Genomic DNA, 21,296 nt, shown 5'->3' with positions numbered 1-21,296 from the left:
GACAGACGCGAGTAGATCAGGAATACAGTTGCAACGAACGCTATCCGTCCCATGGCAACGGCCGCTGTTCGACGCCGCGCACGGTCGAGTAAAGAAGTGGGCGCCGCGCCCAGCGAGGCCGCTTTTATATCGGCAGTCACGCTCGGCGCATGCGTCAGCGGGCTTCAGCGGCACTACCCGGCACGTTCTATGCGTGTAGATAGCCCATCTATACATGCTGAAATCAAGCTCAGGTGCTTCGGGTTTCGATAGCACAGGCCGCGGCTAGCAACACCTTTTCCTTCTGTTTTTATTTTATTATCTACGAACCACTAATAATAATAATCATGCTCTTTATTTCTACTTTTTTTAAAGCAGGAACATCTGACAACTGTATGCAAAAAGCGATAAACTGGCTCAGCGAAGAAAAGATTGAATTTATCAGATAGAAAAGGGTCGCAGCTTCAAATGAATTTGCCGTCTTGAGTATGCGATAGAGAAGCGGCACAAAATGCGCGAAAGATGGCCCCTGTTTGCGCAGAAGCCATTAAGGACACAGCGGACGACATCCGGAGTCCGGGCACCCTTAGCGTCCGACATGCACCATTATTGACTGAGTGGCCGGCATGCGTCCACTGATCAGTACTACAGTGCCGAGCACAGATGCTATAGCAGGCTTGTCTCGAGCTGTGCTCTGCGCAGCAAAAGATGCGCGATTTTAGAGGTCACAGGCCGAAGCACCGCCGCACGTCTATATGAATGACAAAGGCACAAGCACCGGGCCTCCAACAGAGAAGCTGCCCTAAGGCTTCAGTCTATTCGTCTCGCAGCACCAGCGCCTCCTACACACGCCTGCTCACGTCTGCACTCCAAGTGAGCACGATGGGCGGGGCGGAAGGCGACTGCGAATGCCTCTGGACACACTCGGTGGGAGTATGCTAGAAGTCCACACGGCTACAAGTGCATGCCAATATAGTGATTCACGCTCGACGCCCCAAGTCTTCAGCACTACCCCACCTGCTTGCGTGGGGTAGTGCCCCACCCGCCCGTCCGCCCGCTTTGTTATCGCGCGTAGCGCTCGCAGATGTAGGCATTGTCCTGTAACTAAACACGCTCGCATTAACCACGGCACAATATACATGACATGGTTTGCAGCGGCTCCGGAAGGCACAACCAACAACATGGAAAAAGCCTTCCTTCAACCACCAGCGGCTTCACAGCCATCGGACGACCGAGTGAAGGCGTGAAAAGAGTGGCGGTAGTCTAACGCGACTAAAAGGTTATCACTGTCGTTTTTCGGCCATACAGCAGCACCATTTTTTTTTTCTAGCGTGACGGCCGCTTAATCCCCAAGAAAGATTACGACGCAGGAGCGAGGAATCCTTCGACTTGCCAAGATCATGCATTGTTTTCAGCCTCCTTGCGAAAATAAACTGCCCAAGAACAGTTTAATCTGAGTGGGTTAAGCCTGAAGCGATCACATTCAAATCGCTTCAGGCTGTGGATTGAGGGGTTTTTTTAACGTCCCGGAGTGATTCAGGCTTTGAAAGACGCCGTAGTGGATCGAACTCCAGATTAATTTCGACAATATGGGGCTCTCTGACGTGCGCCGACATCGCATGCAGCACAAGGACGTTTTTGTATTACGTTCCCGTCACAGCACAGTGCAGGACATTGTCTAGCCGAGTGGAAACCAGACATGCAGAAGGGAGGCTGCACGCCTTCTTTTAACATTTCTGCGGAACACGGATCTTGTTTTATATGGTGACAGCAGGAACGGACTATGGCCTACTGTGATTGAATGTGTGCGTAGATGGTGTCTTCCGGAGTGGACTACTTTATACTGTGAGTGAATGTGTGTATGGAGTGTGGCACTACAATGGCCTATGTTCTACTGTGACAGAATATGTGCATAGATGGTGACTTCTGGAGTGGACTGTGATGTGAACTGTGTGGATTGATTGTGTGCATAGATGGTGACTGCGGGAGAGAATGTGTGCTATTATAAGAGACTGTGCGCTTAGCGGGGTAGATGCGGCATTGTTAATATCGAAGGGACGCTGCGGTGGAGCAATTGCCGGCAGACAAAGCAAGGCTAACCTCACCTGTAGCATTCAACACCTCAACCTCAACCTCCATCGAAATACGGCACCCGCGGCCGGGATCGATCCGGCGACCTTAGGATGAGCAGCCGAGCGCCAAAGCCACTGAGCCACCGCGGCGTGTTACTCCTGACTGCACTTCCACGAAGAGGCGTGCGAGTGCACAGTACCCATAGCTGCTCGGAGAGCTCTTTTTTTTCATGTGCTTGGCTCAGAAATATGTCGAATGTACCCTATGTGTTCGCTGCCCCCAGTCGAGCCAGTCTCAGCCGCGCTACCCGTCAACAAGGTCGAGTACAGATCTTGGGCAAGCTCGACGCCTGTGGTATCGACCTCACTGATATATACACTAGCCAAGCGTCACTTCCCAAGCCAATCTGGACGCCGAGTGGGAAAGGCATCCAGATGCTGAGAGGATCGTGAAAGCCTGAACCGTTTGATCTGCTTGTTTTAACGTGTCTCAGCAGGTCGAATAGACACTGCTCAAGCTAGCAGACTCAATAGCAAAAAAAAAAAGAAGAAACGCCGTTGACGACATCCTTGTCATCATTATGAAAGCTCTTATGCGCAAGTTTTGAGCAGCTGTTATTGTGACAGAACAGAAGCCCTCTGTACGGCTTGACCTGCATAGCCCCGCTGGCTTATCTAACGAGCTTGTTGAGAAAAACTCGGCGCAGTCTGTTATTATACGTCACGCTCCGCTAATGATGTTGCCACGGTTTTTTCTTTTTACTTCCGCGTTTTGTAAAAAAAAAATTGGAGCGCTGAAGCATACCTGTATTGACTAGTAGTGTCTTCTTATTCTACAACAGAGAGTCGTAACTGAAACTCTACTTCCAATAGAGATTTCAACTTTTTTTTACTAAGTGTATCCTGGCCATTGAGATAAATGCAGATGTTTCCTCGTGACTCACACATTCGAGAAGCTAAACCGGAGTTTGGTCCTTCTTAGATTAGGAAAACTTATCATCGTTAGAGCGCATGTCTGATCCCATTTTATTCGTGAATATTTCTGGAAACATGAATGAGTGATTATGTCCTTGCAAGTTATTTCAGTCAACGTACTGTGCTGTAATTTTACGTGCATTTTGTTTTTATTTGTCTATTTTCCTGCTCTCCTGTGTAACGAACTACGTATTTTATTTTAATCAGCCCTATGCATTTTTATTACTTTTAATCTTCCTGCCGGCGATCCCCTACGGGACATATATTGTACCATGGCTTTCAGCTTCTATCTTAAGTATCTTTTTTTTTGTCTTTTTGCAAGTCATACACAAGGGTATAAGCTGGTAAGGAAGGAAGAGAAAGAAAAGCCTCGTGTCATGTCGGAGGCGGGCTCGGAGGGGAAGCTGGATTCGCCAGACTTGGAACCAAACGTAAGATCTGCAAATTCTTACTGGGTGCGCCCGCGCTTCAACCCAAACACGTTAGCGTTGGTGTTGCACAGCCAGCAGGACGTTTGCAAAGCAGCTGCTTTGATAGTAAGTGGCTGGCGCTTAGGCACTTCCCCTTTCTAGAAGCGTTCCACCGCTGCTTATAGATAGCCGACGCAACCGTTTTATTGCCACTCAGCGTGCACGAGTGGGCTCGTTGGCACAAATTTTTAGGACGTGCACACGGCGCCGAAGGCCGGCCGCACGTCCTTACGCGTCTAGCATTTGTTCAGGGACCAGAGGTAAGCGCTAACCAATGACTGCTTCTGGTGGCACAACTGCATTTGCTGACAGGAAGACGACATCGATGTAGAGAGCCCCGTTGAACGTGAGAGCTTGGAGGAGTACTCCCCAGACGCGGGCAGCCCAGAGGCCGCACTGAATGAGGGGGAAATCGTCCTGACGGCTGAGGGCATCGAGGCAGGCGACGGCGTCGAGCCAGCCGTCGACGTCGAGGCTGGCGTAGGAATCGAAGGGGACGAAGGCATCGAGGTTCCGGCAGCCGCGCGGGACCGCAAGTTCTACAGGGCCATGGACTCCATCATGGTGGCCAAGCACGACAAACCGTGAGCAGCGCCGCTACGCGTGTGTCGTTATTGTTGCCCGAATATTGGTGCTGTAACTTGCAAGGCCCACTCTTGCGTTATGGACTATATATGTCGCACAACTATGATTTTGTAAGCTTAGTAATAGGTTCTGAAAAAAAAGAAATGACCCGACGCCTTTTCCATAACACATTTAGAGTACTGGTAACTCTTAATATTGCCACTTTAACACAGCCGAGAGCTTTATAATCATGCCATTTGCGAAAGTCCTCACAGCCTAAATTTTTAAAAGTCGGCACACACTGATCGATCGAAAATCTTAAACTATGTGGAGCTGTTCGCGCCACCTCTGACCATAAAAATAACTGCTGAGATATCGCGGTGATGGGCTATAGTTGGTTCAAAGCATCGTTTTCCCAGAAACGCTGCGCGAGTTACACGCACAAAAGACGGGAAACGGTTGACTTTTCCTTGCCTGCGTTCCCAAAGATAGCCGTACTGTGCTTTTTCGGTGTTCAACTCGAACAGCGTTTCTGAGTAAGTTCACCGACGGCTAACCACAGAGATCCCAGTCGGCTCCTCCGTCTGCTAGCCTACAGAACCTGGCTGGAGGAGAGGTCCGGATATCTTTTTCAATGTATCACGATTTTTTGTTCCGGGGAGACGAGTGCTTGTCAAGCTAGAATCCTAGCCTTCTCTCTGCCTCCTACATCCTTATGATGGAAAATAAAGGCATTATTAATAATAATATTTATTATTATTATTATTATTATTATTATTATTATTATTATTATTATTATTATTATTATTATTATTATTATTATTATTATTATTATTATTATTATTATTATTATTATTATTATTTATCCGGACCTTCGTAACAGCTAGGCTTCAATAAGGGAATCTCTTTCAGCCGATAACTGAGTCAGCAGACTGCTCAGTCACATACCTAGCAATTTTGAACAAAAGCATTTATCAACGGGAGATAGTTTATGAACGCATTTTTTTTTCAGGTATTGTGAGATTTCGCTATAACAATTATTATATGCGCACATCTCCTGTCGTCAGGCTCGCATTACTTTGCTATTGTCAAAAACGTTGCCCATTGGTTGTCTATGGCAGCCTTCACTACTCGATGCGAGCGACGGAGAAACTTAAGAGAAAGATTGTGCTACGCATCGGAAGAATGGACAATTGCCTTCAATATTTCCATAACACACTACCTTACGATATCCCAATATTAAGAATTTTTGTCCAAGAAAACTGCACTTTCATTGAGTAATAACAGTACACGAAGGAAGCAGGCACCACGATGAAATCTTACGATGAGGACTTTTTTTTTCTTACTGATGCTTTTTAAGATACATGTTTGGCTCAAGCAACAGCCACCACTGTTCCAGCAAAGGAAGCCCACAGCTTGTGATCTGTGGCGAAGTTTTCACCACACGCCATTAAGTAATGCAAAAACAATCTGTAGCACCTTCGGCATGACGTTCACTGTATGGTGAATATCCTCATTGTAACTCTCATGCCCGCGTACGAAATTGCGAGGTGCCCGTCTGAGAGTATACGACGAGGCAATCCTTCACGACCCTCAGAGCGAAACAAAGGCGGGAGGAAGGACACACACTCAGCGCTGTTCGCGTTTCCTATGCGTACGCTAATCGTGAACAAGTACCAACCAGACCAGCTTCCTGTTCTGTGGAAAAAAGCAGCGCAGCCATAAACGATGCAAACTTCCTCTTTTTTCTTCTTTTTTCTGTCGGCTCATATGCAGTTTTCTTTCGTGCTCACTGTATATTCGAGGTCCTTCCATCTCACCACGGTCAAAACATCAGATGCTACCGAAACGCACTGAGGAGTCGTTCGGCGTTCGACAGACACTAACGTGCGCAGCTGTGTTCGTAGCCCAACACGCTCCGTGTGGGCAGTGGTTACGAAAACCGCGCCCCGCCTCCTGCCTGCCTCTTAGGTCTGCGGCATAATCGTCTCTTTCCGGCCTTTCTCCGCCCGTAGGAGGCGCCGGGTCCCGGAAAACACGGACAGCAGCAGCAGCCTGATGGCATTTTGCGTTGCTGGTGGCTTGGCGCTGGTCATCATGGCCATATGCACCGTCAGCTTCGTTATCGTCAAAATGATGAGTGAGCGCCAACGACATACATCCGTTGCATGGGGAAAGCGTCTCTCTTACTTAGATGGACATCTTTACTGAGCTATAGGGAACAAGGGCCAACAAAACGCGCGCTCATTTTACTGCTCATAGAAAGAGACTAACGCAAGGGCCTATAAAAAAAAAATACTGGAATCCATGTTTATAAGCATATTATTGCAGACATTAACATATCTGTGATAAGACAGTTAGTCTTGAAAGAACGAAGACTCCGCGAGAACTAAGCTATTTGAAGGTGGAATTTGCAAGAGTTCTTTCTATCACGATATTATTATTTATTACTGAACTTTTGAATTAACAAAATGAAAGTGTGCGTCATTTATTTCTAGTTTTCGCCTACCTTCCGACTACTCTTATCACACTAGCGTTTCTGCACTAAAATCCCAGCTCCATCTTCCCATGCTAGCCTGTCCCGTCGCAGAATCGGCCGTCTTTCCTTGTATCATAGATTTTATCACACCTTTAACCACGATGCCCCCCGTATCACACGCGCTCATCGGATATCCCGTAACTCCCACCTTATAATGCTGTCTACCCCGAGCAATCTCGCGCTGTAACATATCAGCAGTCTTTCTTCCTTGAAACGACTGAAATGGCCTTCCATGCCAAGTGACGACAATCGTCAATCCACTTCACTTCAAATCCGCCGTCGAAGATCATCTATATCCAAAATAATACCATTCTGTCAGCTCACCCCTTTGAGGAATAATAAATAAATAAATTATAGGCACCCAATTCAGGTTATAATTAATTGTTTAAATAATTAGAAAATAAGAATTGATTTCACTTCAACGACTCGAGCTCGAAAATTGAACAAATGAATACACAACTCATGCAGGTTTTTCTAGAGAGGTCTGTCCCCGTCAAATGAGACCCCTTACACATGAAAATTACAAATAAATTTACGTCAGTTGTCGCGTATAATACGTGTTTCATTCCACACTGAGTTTTTCTTTTATGTCCTCCGTGTTGAAATGCTTCAGAAAATTTATTGGCACTAGTTGGTATGCAGCGATCCATTTTTTTTTCTTGACAGGTTGGTCACGTAAGTAAAGCTTCTCCCAGGAAGACTTCTCTTCTTTACGATAATTTTTACTTTTGTGCTGTAGAAACTTACCCACCCTCCTCCATTTTTTGTTTTTTAAACAGCACGGTCAGGTAAATAGAAGTTTTTATCACCCTCTTGTGTGCACACTGTCGAAGCAGCGCTTGAGTATTACAGTGACACCTGTGAGATGTAGAGCACATGATTGTGGTAGTCTTCGCCACATGCAAACGCCCTGAAAAATTATGAGACGTCAAACGGTGACGAAACACCTAACCCCGTTGGTATATATCTTCTTGAGATGGAGCTACCGAGAGGCACAATCTCCGCCCTGCATGCGTGCTCGTTTATTCGGTCCCAACCGAATGCGCGTAGCGGAAGGGAAGGAGGCGCTCCTCATGGATCTTCCCGCACTGTGTGGAGGACGGCTAAACGATGAAGCTTTTTACAACGAGGCAGTGAGTTGAGGAAGAGAGGTTGCTCGGGAAAATGTATATATATTCAAAGTTGAAAACGCTTCATTTAGCCATAGATTTATTTTGAGGCGACGTTTCGGACAGAGCCTGTCCTTTCTCAAGTCTTGAGAAAAGACAGGCTCTGTCCGAAACGTCGACTCAAAATTTGTTTTGGTTTTATGGGGGTTTAACGTCCCAAAGCGACTAAGGCTATGAGAGACGCCGTAGTGAAGGTCTCCGGAAATTTGGACCACCTGGGGTTCTTTAACGTGCACTGACATCGCACAGCACACGGGCCTCTAGAATTTCGCCTCCATCGAAATTCGACCGCCGCGGCCGGGATCGAACCCGCGTCTTTCGGGCCAGCAGCCGAGCGCCATAACCACTTAGCCACCGCGGCGGCTACGTCGACTCAAAATAAATCTATGGCTAAATGAAACGTTTTCAACTTTGAATTTTTGTCTCTAGCAACCAAATACGTTTATCTTTATATATATATATATATATATATATATATATATATATATATATATATATATATATATATATATATATATATATATATATATATATATATATATATATATATATATATATATATATATATATGGGCAATCAATTGGATTGGAGCGGAGGAAATGCGATAGCACTCTTTCACTCTCCAGTCTATTTCAGTTCTAATTCTGTTCCAATTCCGAGTCCACTGTCTTTCAGACCCAAGTCTATTTCAACTCTGATTCTATTCCAATTCCGCCCATACAAAAACGTCCTATAGGCGTCTGTGGAAAAAGCTATGTCCGTCTATGGCCTTTTATGAACGTCTATAAGCACCCATAATGGTGCTTATTGCCAGCTATTGAAAAATCTATGCCACTAAAGCTGTAGCTTTGGAACCATACAACTGTCTTAAGCTCTCTATGGAAAAATATATCAGCCTGTATAGACAGCTATAGATATAAATAGCAAATGTGTAAAGCTATTTGGGCCAAAATTTTATAACCGGCCATAGGACATTTTTGTATGGGCGACTACACAACTGCGCAAAATGTGCCACACTGATAGATCGCGGCGAGTCCTCATAGCGCCATACCGGCGGAGTGGTGCAGCGGTTAAGCCACTGCCCCCGGCAGGTGGCTGCTCCGTCGACAAAGGGCTGCAAGCTTAGAATTTGTGAAATCGGGAAACAACCTTTGGCCAAGCGTACCGAAAACGTACAGCGTGCCCACAAAAGTTTTGGGAACGCTGAAATGACGAAAAACGTCAAATTCCCCCTTGGCTAGAAGTGCATCCAGGCACCGAGGGGCTCATTGCGCAGGTCGCGCTACGATCTACAAAGCACACCCTTTAGTTCTTGGGTACGCGCTGACGGGGCTCATTATTTACGCTTTGCGGCAATTTTCGGGTTCCGAAAACTTTTGTGGGCACCTGTATACCCTTCTATGGCGCCTATATGGCCGGGATGGAGGACCTGGTGCCTATGGAGGGGGGGGGGGTGGGGGGGGGGGGGATCGATAGACAGCTAAGCCCGCCAATGACTCGACAGAAAGCAAAATCAAAGAACCGACCATTATCAGTATAAATGTCAGAATGAATAAAGTAGAATCTCGTTCTGACTGAACATGAACCAGGTGTAATTGCTATTACTCAAAGGTGAGCCTTCCAAATTACCTTCAATAGTGAAAATTTTCCACCAAACTACGCAATATGCCGAGAAGATAGCGCTTCCTGCGGTGGTGACGTGGCTGTAGTGATACAAAAATGCATTTCATTTAACGATACAGCGTTAAAGGCCCCGTTGTCCAGAAAATCCAGCGTCGGCGTCGTCGGCGTTGTGAGCAATAAATAGGGTGGCGTAGGCATCCACCCCTCGGAGAAGCAACCTAGGTGGGCAGTCTAGGTCACGTGACCTTGTAAGATCATCACAACGTACCCACCGGAATGTGAGCAAACTAACCACCACCTGGTAGGTGACAGTTAAATTAATGATTGGTCGCGAGAGGTTTCTCGGGAAGAGTAAACCGAGTCTCACAAGCCCCACCGGTGGCAGCACCTGGCATCGCAGGGCAGTGGCGCATCGCTTAACCCCTGCACCACTGCACCAGGGGGGGGGGGGGGGGGGGGGGGGTATGAGGGCTCCCAGGGATCCATGAATGTAAAGTGGAGAATGACCAATTCCGCATATATGGGCATGTAACAGGCGCTGAAGCTGTTCTTTGCAAATTCATTCGCGACAACACTAGCATTATCACTGCTCTAGCGTCTACAGCGGTCCCTCTTCTGGTGACTAATGCCTATCAGCAACTCAGGATTTCCTCCTTGAATATCGTCGTAACCCTTGAATTATTCTCATGGCTCACTTGATCGGTTGAACTACAATGCATCATTCCTCACTGATTTCAGACGCGGTAATTAATTCGATGATAAACTCCAAAATTTGTCAAATTGTTCTGAATCTTACACATTTACAAGTATTCGTATGAAACATTCTTGGCTTGATATTAATCATTGGTCGTTTTTCAGTCCACTGCCTTGTAGTTCTGACCACTGAAATCATCTCAAATTAGAACATGTCACATTAGTAATTGCCTCTTGACTCCACCAAGACAGATCACTGCCCAGTTGACGCAATGTTTCTAGTCCACCTGGCACACAAATTTGACAGGTTTGCCGAAATGGCATGAGGCACACCTGCAGACATATGGTCTCTAATTCTTACACCGCCGCTTTAGCGCATGGCAAATGACAATATACACGCAAAAATTTGTTTTCATAACCAGAACACTAAGACCAAAACAACCATCATGTTTTTAACGGCGTATGCCACTGAAGAAAGTTCACCATAAATATTTGGGTACATGTTAACTTAAGACCTCAGGTAGGACTAAGATGCTAACATCACGTCTGTTGCTTTGAGAAAACTTTTTTTTTAACCTGGAGACGCCTGCGGCCCTCAACAGAATATACCAAAATTCTAGCCTAGACAACCTCCGAGAGCCCTGTTGTAAAATATGTGAACAGGGTTTGGTTCCAGCATTCAGGACTAAAATCCCAAAGCTTGAGAAATTTGAGCACGAAGCATATTATCAATCGTCCATAGCAAATGCAGGCGCACCAGTTCCCCGTCTATCTTTGCAGCTTCATCCGGTCTTGCTCATTGTCATCGAGAGCAAGACAATATCGCTTAAAGGCTTCATTCCAAAAACTGCACTACAAAAAAAATATTGCTAAAATCCATAACCTACTCACAGTTACGACCATCGCGGCATAAACACCCGTGTACATTAAGTGAGTAGCTCTGTCATAATGACACGTTCAAGCGTTCGTTCATACTCCTCACCGTTAGCGAATGGAATCGTCTGGATCATAGCATTAATAGCACTGGATCGCTATCTTCCTTACTGTCACAGAGAGAACGTTTGGTGGGTATACATTGTAGCAATGTAATAGCCATGCCTAACAGCTCTTGATACCAAAACTACCATTTTGCAATGTACAGTCATGGACAAAAGTTTGAGGGAAAAAAAAATCTGCGTTGCCTCGCTACCCAGGCAGATTGTATTCTACGAATCTAGCTGATGGAGTACACGCGTCTCCTAATGTTTTTATAGACTTCAATGTTCTGCTGCGCTTGACGGCGCCGCAACTATTTTTTTCCAGCGATTCCCCATCCCGTAAACTTTCGCCCATGACTGCACAAGATGTTTAACGTACGAATGTACTCTCTGAAGTTGAGCCTGTAAATCCCAATGGTGACTTTTTTGTTTACTTTTCGTTTTTTTGCTCCTGTCCGTTAGTTTTCTTTCTCTGCTCATAGCTTTATTGGTATTTTTGCCGCCCGTTAATGATTTGCTGTTTATTTATTTTGTGTTTGAATTGTTTTAATTGCAAACTGCTATGGACTTGCAATAAGAAGAAGTATTGTAAATGAATAATCAGCGCAGACAGCTTCACAAAAGCGACACCACAGGCTTAAAAGGTACTAGTAAGTATTTTAGACCTCTCATAACTTGCACATTAATGACAAACTGTGGGACACCAATGGCAAAAAGCATAAAAATGGAGTATCATTGGAAAGCGAACAAGCTCTCTCCTTGATGGGCGCCTCCCGCGTGAGCGCTGATGGCGTCTGTATCGTACGGAGAATTCTAGTGCCATAATCTGCTTTCATACTACTTCCGATTTAACCCCTAACGGCTACGAATGTGCGAAAAAGTAACAATGCAGCGTCACGGCGAAATAACTCTCCCTGAAATTTTACCGCCCATTCATTATTCCGAACGTCCATATCACGGTCATCAAGCAGAGAACTGTTGGAGAGTTTCAAATTGAAATTTACCGAGCCGCCATAAGGCTGGTTATAATTTAGTAAAACTGCACTGTAAACGGCTATGTCAAATATGGAACAGGTATACGGGGTGTTTCACCTAAGGCTTTACACAATTTTTTAAAATAGGCTTTTTGAGTTAGAACAGCGCCTTCCTCGGCATAGCATTGTCCGCAGTGTAGTACATCAGAATACAGCTAAAACGTGCTAACTAGCAGGATGGTTAACTAATATTGAATAGTTAACTTATTAACGATTACTGTTATACCCCTGTCACACTGGCACTGAAAGGCCTTTGAGGATCGGGTCCTTATATCCAAAGGCGTAAGGAGTGCAGCTACACGGCACAAATGTTGCGCCTTTGCCGCTAAGGACCTTGGAGTCGAAGGCGCTCGTCAGAGACCTTTTGAGTCCAAAGGCGCGGCCTTCGAGAACCTGCGATCGCAGTGCCATCCAACGTCAAAAAGTAAAAGCAATAAAAAATAGTACAGCCAACAATGATTGAAATTTTTTTTTAATACGAAAGGTGTGCCTGGCTTTGCTTTTTGTACGGGTGTTTATATTTGATGTCCTGATTTCAAGACAGTAAAGTATTGCAGCCGCACCGAGCGCCCCTCGTGGCCAAGGCAATACTCAAAACCTGCTGCTTATGATCAGAATCTTAAAAAAAATTGTCTGAGCTCAACGAATGTACAGAATACCCCACTTTAATTTTAAAACACTCACTTCAGCCGCCTCGAGCACAGCAGCGGCTGCTAAGCCTGAACGACTGTTTCACCTTTGAGCTGCACCGTGTATAGCTGCGTCGCTGCTCCTTTAAGTTCTCGCTCCTTCGGGGAAAAGTGGCGCCTTTGCTGGAAAGACCTTCGAGGAATGCAGTGTGGCAGGGGAATTAGTCTCCTTAATTATTGAGAGGCGTGCATTCCATGTTAGATAATATCCATATCAATTTTTAGAATTCCGAAAACGCGGTTACCCTCGGCGCTCTGGCCCAACAAACTTTGTCTATTTCGACGATTTAGTGCACTGGAGAGTTTGCTTTGCCTGCAAACTTTTCGAAAGCGCATGTATTTTGGCTCGATGCAGCCAAAATCTGTTGGTCCACAGCGCCGAGGATAACCACGTTTTCGAAATTCTAAAACCTGACATGGATATTATTTACTGTGTGCTACACGCCTCTCAATAATTAAGGAGACTGACAGTAATTGTTAAAAAGTTAACTATTAAATATTAGTTAATTAGTCTGCTAGTTAGCACGTCTTAGTTGTTTTCTGATGTGTTACACCGCTGACAATGCAATGCCGAAAAAAAGCGCTCTTCTAACTCAGAAAGCCTATTTTTAAAAATTGCGTAAAATATTAGGTGAAACACCAAGTACGATCCTTTATAACGTGTTGGCGTACGGCATACATGTTGCGCGTGAATCCGCAACACGCAAGCCGCTCTGAGCAGGTCGAATAATGCTCTGGGGCGCCATCTGGCGGCGTGCATGTGGCGATTAACGGCACCGCGGGTTTCTGTTGTGCGCCTTCAGTTCCAACATCTTCGGCGCTTGAACAAGTCATCAACATTTCGGAAAGCACTGAACAACCAATGGCCAGAAGTAAGTAGCAGTATCCGGTAAGCGACGTAATTTTACACAAAGATAAAACAGCGCGGAAAAAACACAAGGACGGAACAAACACGACGTCTTTGTGTTTTTTCCGCGCTGTTTTACCATGGATAACAGTAACCAACTTGCTCAGCTTTCCGTACTTCTTACACAAAGAAGCTGGCTCTTAAAAGCGTCCGTCGCTCCCACTTTTTGTTGCCTTTTATTTACAGTGTAAAATGTGTTTATCACCCCGGAGAGACACCTGTACTACGAGGGGCGCCGTAATGAATGGCTCTGGATTAATTCGGGGGTTGTTTAATGGGCGGTGACATCGCACAGCACACGGGCGTTCTTGTATTTCGCCTCCGTCGAAACGCGCCCGTCGCGGCTGGGATTCGACACCGCGACCTTGTAACCAACCTAGCCCCCTGAATCTCCCTCACTTCTTGCAAACACGCGGCGCGCAACTGTGGATTGTGTCACGTTGCCGACACCCTCTAAGATTGGTATTTTAACGCGACGGCGTTAAGGGCCCCGTGTCGCAGAAAAGCCGGTGTCGTCGGCGGCGTTGACCGTGAGCGAAAAATCCCTCCTCTCCATACTCCTCCTCCTCGCAATGTACGCCACTGCCCCAACAGATAGCGCGCGACGGCAGCGCCTCCCGCTCGTTTCGTTCGGGCGCAGTGGGGCCGTGCGGGCACGCAGGAATCACGCGGTGAGCGGCGAACAACGCAGAGCACATTCAAACCGCGTTCACCACGAAGCTTGCGGCCCGTTCGTTCGGCGCGGAAGTTATGCTGGCGTTCGTGGCATCGGGTTTGTAGAGAACAATGTGCCGACGAACTACGACTGCAACTTGAGACCCGCGCGTTTCGGCAAGGCGCCTGGCAGCGTTTCTACGTGGTTTGCCGCTCCGCGCGTTCGTTCCACCGTACGTAGCAGAGCGATTTGTCTAACGGTCGATGGCGTTCCGTGGACTCCCTGGCAGTGCTGCAACACGCTGTCGCGTTCCACTCTTAAAGGCGAAGCTTAAGCGTCCTCCAATTTTTATTTACAGCGGTGGTTGCTGAAATAAAACAATAAAGGAAATGTAGATAACGGCATTCAGTGCATCCTGTAGGAATAACTAAAACGAGAAAAAATGAAATGTGGATGCACTTCATGCGTTACCACTCGAAGTTAGTGAAACCACCGGAGCGAGAACTGCGAACTCCAAAGAAGTTCTCAGTGCACGAATCTTCCCATTCAAACATAAATTTCATCGGTTATCCATACTCGTGAACGCAAAAACACGAAAATGTAATCGTTTGTATAAATTTTCCGCCCTTTAATTTATGCCTATAGCACTCACTGACAAAACCTGGCTTTCCTATAATGGTTTCCGCCTTTTAATTTATGACCATAGCCCTCACTGACAAACACTGGCTTTCCTATAATGGACAGGTGCGTTATGCACATGTCGCTTTTGTTCAGAATAACGAGAATATTTACTGCCTGCTTGTATACATCTTTGTTAAACAATTAAGAGGCTGCCGTGAGCTGGTGGGTGAATTCCTGCGCGAGTGATTTCCCTTGTCCTATACGTGTTCCGCAATTTGTCGGCAGCGCGCTTTATGCTGTTGCATAACGTCCGAACACCCTAACGGCGCCATCACCCTGCTGTTGCAAAGCCAGTGAGCTCTATACTTTTCCCTTTGCTTAATCTTAGTCGATGTTGCTCGCTGGGTGGGGGCGAAATGCCGCGACGTTTATCGGTTGTAATGGAGGGAATAGCCCACATCAGATGTCTTGGGTGATGTTGTAAGTGCGCAGGCTATATTTAATCTTGCAAGGTTGTCAAATTCTGAGCCTGTCGCTTATCCCGTTGAAGGCAAAAGAAGACGAATGCAAAACTGGGAGAAGAAAACACGATGCTACCAGTTTTGGTTTGGTACTTCACCTGAACCCCAGCCACGTATTGCAAAGCAAAAAAAAAATTGTACTCCGAGATAGTGTGGCTGAGGCTACCGTTCTCCGAGCTAAGATTGGAATACCAATCGCTATACATTTCCAAGTGAAGCTGGATGCGTTGTCGGAAAAAGTGGTTCAGCGACAGCTCCCTTCTCTGTCTGATTTGCTGTAATCTAATCTATATTAAGTCTTGCGCAAGTGACGAGCTGAGATTTCAATTTTCTCTCGTTCTGATTTCTGGCGAACAGCGACAGCTCGTACACAGTTGTTCGTATCGCCTACTATTAATGTCTTCGCTGGTGTCCTGGCTATGATTACTACGCTGGAAGCGTAAATCCAAACGAGCACGTCACACAGCCAAAGTCGCTTTGAGTGTGTGGCATCAGGTTCGCCTGTTCCCTGGCCACCTGACCACGCCCCTCTTGCTCCAGAGCATTGAGGCATTTGACTACCCCTCCCTCTTCATGCTCGCTACGCCGTGTAGCATAAAGTAGGCACCAAGATAGAAGCGATTTCTCCAGGAAGCCAAACGACCTGCCCAGAACCAGTCCCCAGTTGCGCACCGAGACGTGTTTCGCTCGTGAGTCGTGGCTCTGTATCCGTTGGTTTGAGATCCCGTACTGTGCCGTCCTATAACCAACCTTCATTTGAGAGCAACAGTGACTGCGGCTGGTGCCCTGGCAAAGGAAAAAAAATATTTATTTAGTTAAACAGCGCGAAGCTAGGCGTTGCAATGGAACCCTGCAGGACACCCTGAGCGCTTGCAGAATGCAGAAGCACCGCGCCCGAAACATACAGCTCACATAGCCAAAACTAGTCATTTATTTTGTTTATTTATTCGTTTTCACGTTCCTGTTTACAAAAACAGGAGCGCAGGAGAAGCAGGAAACAGGAACACAAACCTATGCTGCCATCGCAGAACCACGGCCCGCTCGATCTGACAGAACAATATCAGTTCGGTCTCAGTTTTGGTTTTTGGCGATGGTTGGGCGAGTTTGTGATTTTTCCCCCCTTCTCCTTCCTCTCACAGTCGGTGTGGAGCAAAGCTATGACTTCACATTCGCCGAAGCAAGCATGGACCCAAGAGACTACGCGGACGACGACACTGGTAAAGCACACGACCTTCTGTCAAAGAAGGGAAACCTGAGTACGCATAGTAAGAGGCTGCTAACGTTAAAAAACACCGGAGCCTGCGATTTATTTTACCACCGAGCAAAGTCAGGCTGTTCTCCACCTCACTGCTTCGAGGCGCACGTTGATTTGTCGGAGGACGTATAGCAGACAGCCAGACGATGACGACGGACAAATGGAGGACACATGGAGGAACAGACGAACTGGACTTTATAATAGTTCAAAAACGGTACAGAAGTAGCAACACACAAAAATGGCAAAAGCTTCACACTCAGGTAACAAAGCCGATAACACTTATTAGTCACCTACCGAAGCCGACACAATAAATTATACTTGAGCTCAACGCTCGCTATTCACTACTTGCCGGAATAATAATAATTGGTTTTTGGGGAAGGAAATGGCGCAGTATCTGTCTCAGATATCGTTGGACACCTGAACCACGCCGTAAGGAAAGGGATAAAGGAGGGAGTGAAAGAAGAAAGAGGTGCCGTAGGGGAGGGCTCCGGAATAATTTCGACCACCTGGGGATCTTTAACGTGCACTGACATCGCACAGCACACGGGCGCCTTAGCAAAACGCAGCCGCCGCGGTCGGGTTCGAGCCCGGGAACTCCGGATCAGTAGCCGAGCGCCCTAACCACTGTATAAATCTGTAGAAGCGGGCAGCAGCGCTGAGAAAGGGAGCAGGCGGCGCAGCACGCTCTAGGCTGCGTCTCTCTCCCCCTTGCTTCGAACCTTCTCGAACCGTCTGTTCTCACTTCTCACACGGCGCTTCGTCAAGGTCGCGGGGAGAGGAGGACCAGGGCCATGAGCTGGGAGGCGCTTGCGAGAGCGCGCCTACCCTTGTGTTCCAGAAAAATCGTTGCTATAGGTGTGGCTAACGTGTCGAAAATAGAAAAAAAAGCTTACCACTGTGTCTTTTTTTTCTTTCAGGCCAGAACACGTCCCAGGCAACTCCAGAAATGAGACCTGAAAACACAACCTTCCCATCGATGTTTTCCTGGTTTTGACGCAGGCAGTGGTTCAACAAGACTGACTTTTTCCATGCTCAGATTCTTCTTGTCTGGTCGCTTTTCGTCTACTGCAGCACACAATATACTTTTATCTTAATGCATGCTGCACAAGCATAGCGCAGGCGCAACACGTATTCCCAGCAATTCTGGACAAAATCATTTTTGAGCTGGAAACCGTTTATAAATGAACGCAACGTTTTCATGTAATGTAAGATTTCACTATAAGAAACAAAATATCCGCAGGTCACCCGACGGCAGTCTTTTTTTTTTTTATTCACGTTTGCTGTCGTCAAGAGCGTTCCCCATAGGTTTTATATGGCAGTCTCAACTGTTCGATGCGATCGCTGGAAACACTTTAAAAGAAAGATTTTGCTACATATCAGAATAATAGACCATTACCTTCAATATTTTCATAACCGTGTTTTACAATTTTCTAATTTTCAAGATCTTTGCCCGAGAAAGCTGGACTTGATACGATCATCACTAATTATCCACTTTCATTTATCTCGCCATGACAATAACAACGCAGTTGTTCTCAAAAAATGCTCTCACCATGTTTCCCCAATTAAGCAGATATGCCTCAAGTCGCTTGAATAACGAATTCGTCTTAGTAATCTTACGGACATTAAAATTTTCAGCAACGGGTCTTTCCTTTAGGTACTCGTTTGAATAACGCGATTTTCAGGCGTATAGAATTTGTACGCGAAACAAACCCTTCTTTTTCTGAGAAACCGTACTCTTCACTGCACGACTCACGACTGTATACATAATAAGGTTTCCCCGACTGAGCTGCAGCACACAAGGTGTGCTAGAGCACATACGTTCTGGAAGTACCGTGAGCCCAGCGGCGCTGGAAATTGATGCATTTAGCCGTAGATGCAAGGGAGCAAATGTACTGAATGTGGCTGCAACTTGGGCTCGATGGCACATTGATTTTTGTGAGGGCGCATTAATTTATCTACTATAAAGTGAAAAACGAAGCTTTTCATCTCGACGAACTGCAAGACAATTCCCCCACTATGGGTACGTGCCACTCCAACAGAGGATAACAACAACAACTGAGCACGATAGTAAATTACGTACCTGAGTTGCGTCTTCTCTAGCCGCAGTGTGGCGCTGGCTCCTTACAGGATAGCAAACCTTTCTAAACAGCCGTCTGGCCCTTATAAAAATGGTCTATAGACAGTCTATAGACTTCTGATTGACTCTATTGCCTATAGACTTTCTATTGACAAATGTCTACTAAAAGTAAACCTTTCTAAACAGCCGTCTGGCCCTTATAAAAATGGTCTATAGACAGTCCATAGACTTCTGATTGACTCTATTGCCTATAAACTTTCTATTGACAAATGTCTACTAAAAGTGTTTGGCCATAAATCTATAGATTGTCTATTGACTGTCTATAGGATTTGTATTGCCTATAGACTGTTCTTTAGAGTTTGTTTATAGAGAGTCTATAGACTTTATAGACAGAAGTCTATGGACAGTCTATAGACTGTCTAAATAAATTTTTGTAAGGGGGGACTCATTTTACACCAGGGCGTCCATAATATTTTGTGATTTGAGCTTGATCCCGGAAATGGTGTGAAAATGTCGGCCTCTGAGCTGAATCTGCGTAAGGAAGAAGAAGTCAGCCGGCGCTAAATCTGGAGGGTGCGGAAGCGGTCGATGAGAAAATTGCGAACATGCTCGGCGAGACGCGGCACACTGCGACACGTTTCGTTCCTTCTGCTCGGGGGTCAGCGGTCGGGACACACACTTCGACACGCCACGTGCTCAATTCCGACGTTATGATTGTCTGCACTGATCCGTACGACATAGTGTCTGGAATCTCGTTGATTGTCCTCCTGTGATCGTCATGCGCGTTTCATTTTTTTTTTCGAGTTGTTCGTGGATGTTCTTCCAGATCATGCACCCGTCATCTTCAAGGGGTACTATTCGACATCTGAAGTGTCTGTGCCACTTGAAACTTTATGCAGGGCTCATTGCCTCATCGTCGGACGCTTGCTCAAGTACGCTTGCCGTCTCTGTGGCCGATTTGCCCAGTTCAATGCAAAATTTCACGTCGGCTCGTCGTTCCAACTTTTTGATTGTGGTGCAACCGCGAACTGAAAACACACACGTGTTTTCGAAGTCAGCCTCTGAACAACTGTCGGTGTTACCACAGCGGTGTGTTTTGGCACACTGCCTTTTCGAGTTTTAATGCGCAATCATTATACTACTCCCATTGCGAGAAAGGCCGGCGGCGTGTGTGTACCCGCAGATGGTACAGAAAATCCCAACGATGGCAAGAAAAATAGGGTGACGCTATCAAGCGGCCGTAGGACGCACCCAGCAAGCAGAGCACCGCCACTTCTGTCAATCATGTATAGTTGGTCTATAGTGACTCGCCACTGGCTGACCTCCATGTGGCGCCAGTTTTCTCGACAACAGTCGTACCAAAATTGTGACGCAACCGTTTGTCGTACAGCGTTCCGGGTGATGTTCCAAAATGTCGCACTGCCTATGGACAACAAACACTCCGGTATAATCTACCGCGATTATTGAATGCTGCAGAAAAAGAAGGCGCTGATCTATTCAATATGTCTCTTCCAAATATGTACAAATATTTTCCTACTCATAATCTTTTTTGTGAATGAATGCAAAGGTATATCCTTATGTTCAATTACATTACATTGTTTCATTTTCGAAAAATTTTTTTTTCTCCAGGCGTCCAAATCCAGTGCTCTATTGAAACTCTTATTTAGGCTTATTTTATTGTCTGATGCGATACAGGGCTGTTTTTCTTTTCTCTTTGCAACAACAAAATGGGACTGTCTACTGCCCCACTCTGCTGGTGTATACACTGTAAGGGGGCGGAGGATTTTTCAAGCCGCAAATGTACAGCTTTTCCCTCCACCTCCGTCCACATCTTTGTGGAGAATAAAACTTGTATGTATGTATGTATGTATGTATGTATGTATGTATGTATGTATGTATGTATGTATGTATGTATGTATGTATGTATGTATGTATGTATGTATGTATGTATGTATGTATGTATGTATGTATGTATGTATGTCGTACGATTTTACATTGCATAGGTTGTGACAGGGATTCGAACCGACCAGTATCTGTATCGGAAGTCAATTTCACTTCTGTATCTTGTATCAGCACCAGAAGTATCGAAGATACTTTTTTGAAGTATCGTGCCCAGCCCTGAGTGTTGCTCAGCTGCGGACGACCACACTCTTGGCAGTGTGTTGACAGCTAGGCGCGCGGTTGCTGAAATCGAGCGCCGATCTTGATGCCTCTTCTGTTAGCCAACGGTCGGTTTGCCACGTGTCATCACGCCCGTAACTCGGAGCCAATAACTGGTCCTTACTAAACGCGCCCACGAATTGCTCTAAGGAAGCGTTGTCGATGCGTCTTCGCGCCGCAAGACGTCGCCTCTGATCTTCATATCCCTGTGATACTTTTTTCAAGTGATCACCGCTTACCAAGTCGCGACCTTAGTCTGGTCACAATTCAAGTTACTTCCAGCTTCCCTCGAAATAGAATGCATTTTGTCCTTTTT

The 21,296-nt window shown here is 46.1% G+C and overlaps 1 protein-coding gene across 1 annotated transcript; it reads left to right on the top strand.

The window, feature by feature from the left end:
• The first annotated feature begins 3,392 nt into the window (after positions 1-3,392).
• On the top strand, positions 3,393-17,772 carry LOC144134412 (uncharacterized). The gene is made up of 5 exons (XM_077667336.1): positions 3,393-3,457; positions 3,809-4,080; positions 6,076-6,200; positions 16,628-16,705; positions 17,661-17,772. Exons 1-5 carry the CDS (start codon positions 3,404-3,406, stop codon positions 17,735-17,737), a joined length of 606 nt encoding a protein of 201 aa, XP_077523462.1. The 5' UTR covers positions 3,393-3,403; the 3' UTR covers positions 17,738-17,772.
• Positions 17,773-21,296: the final 3,524 nt, after the last annotated feature.

This window comes from Amblyomma americanum, chromosome 1 (genome assembly GCF_052857255.1).
Source record: "Amblyomma americanum isolate KBUSLIRL-KWMA chromosome 1, ASM5285725v1, whole genome shotgun sequence".
Lineage (NCBI taxonomy): Eukaryota > Metazoa > Arthropoda > Arachnida > Ixodida > Ixodidae > Amblyomma > Amblyomma americanum.
This window is presented reverse-complemented; position numbering and strand designations above follow the sequence as displayed.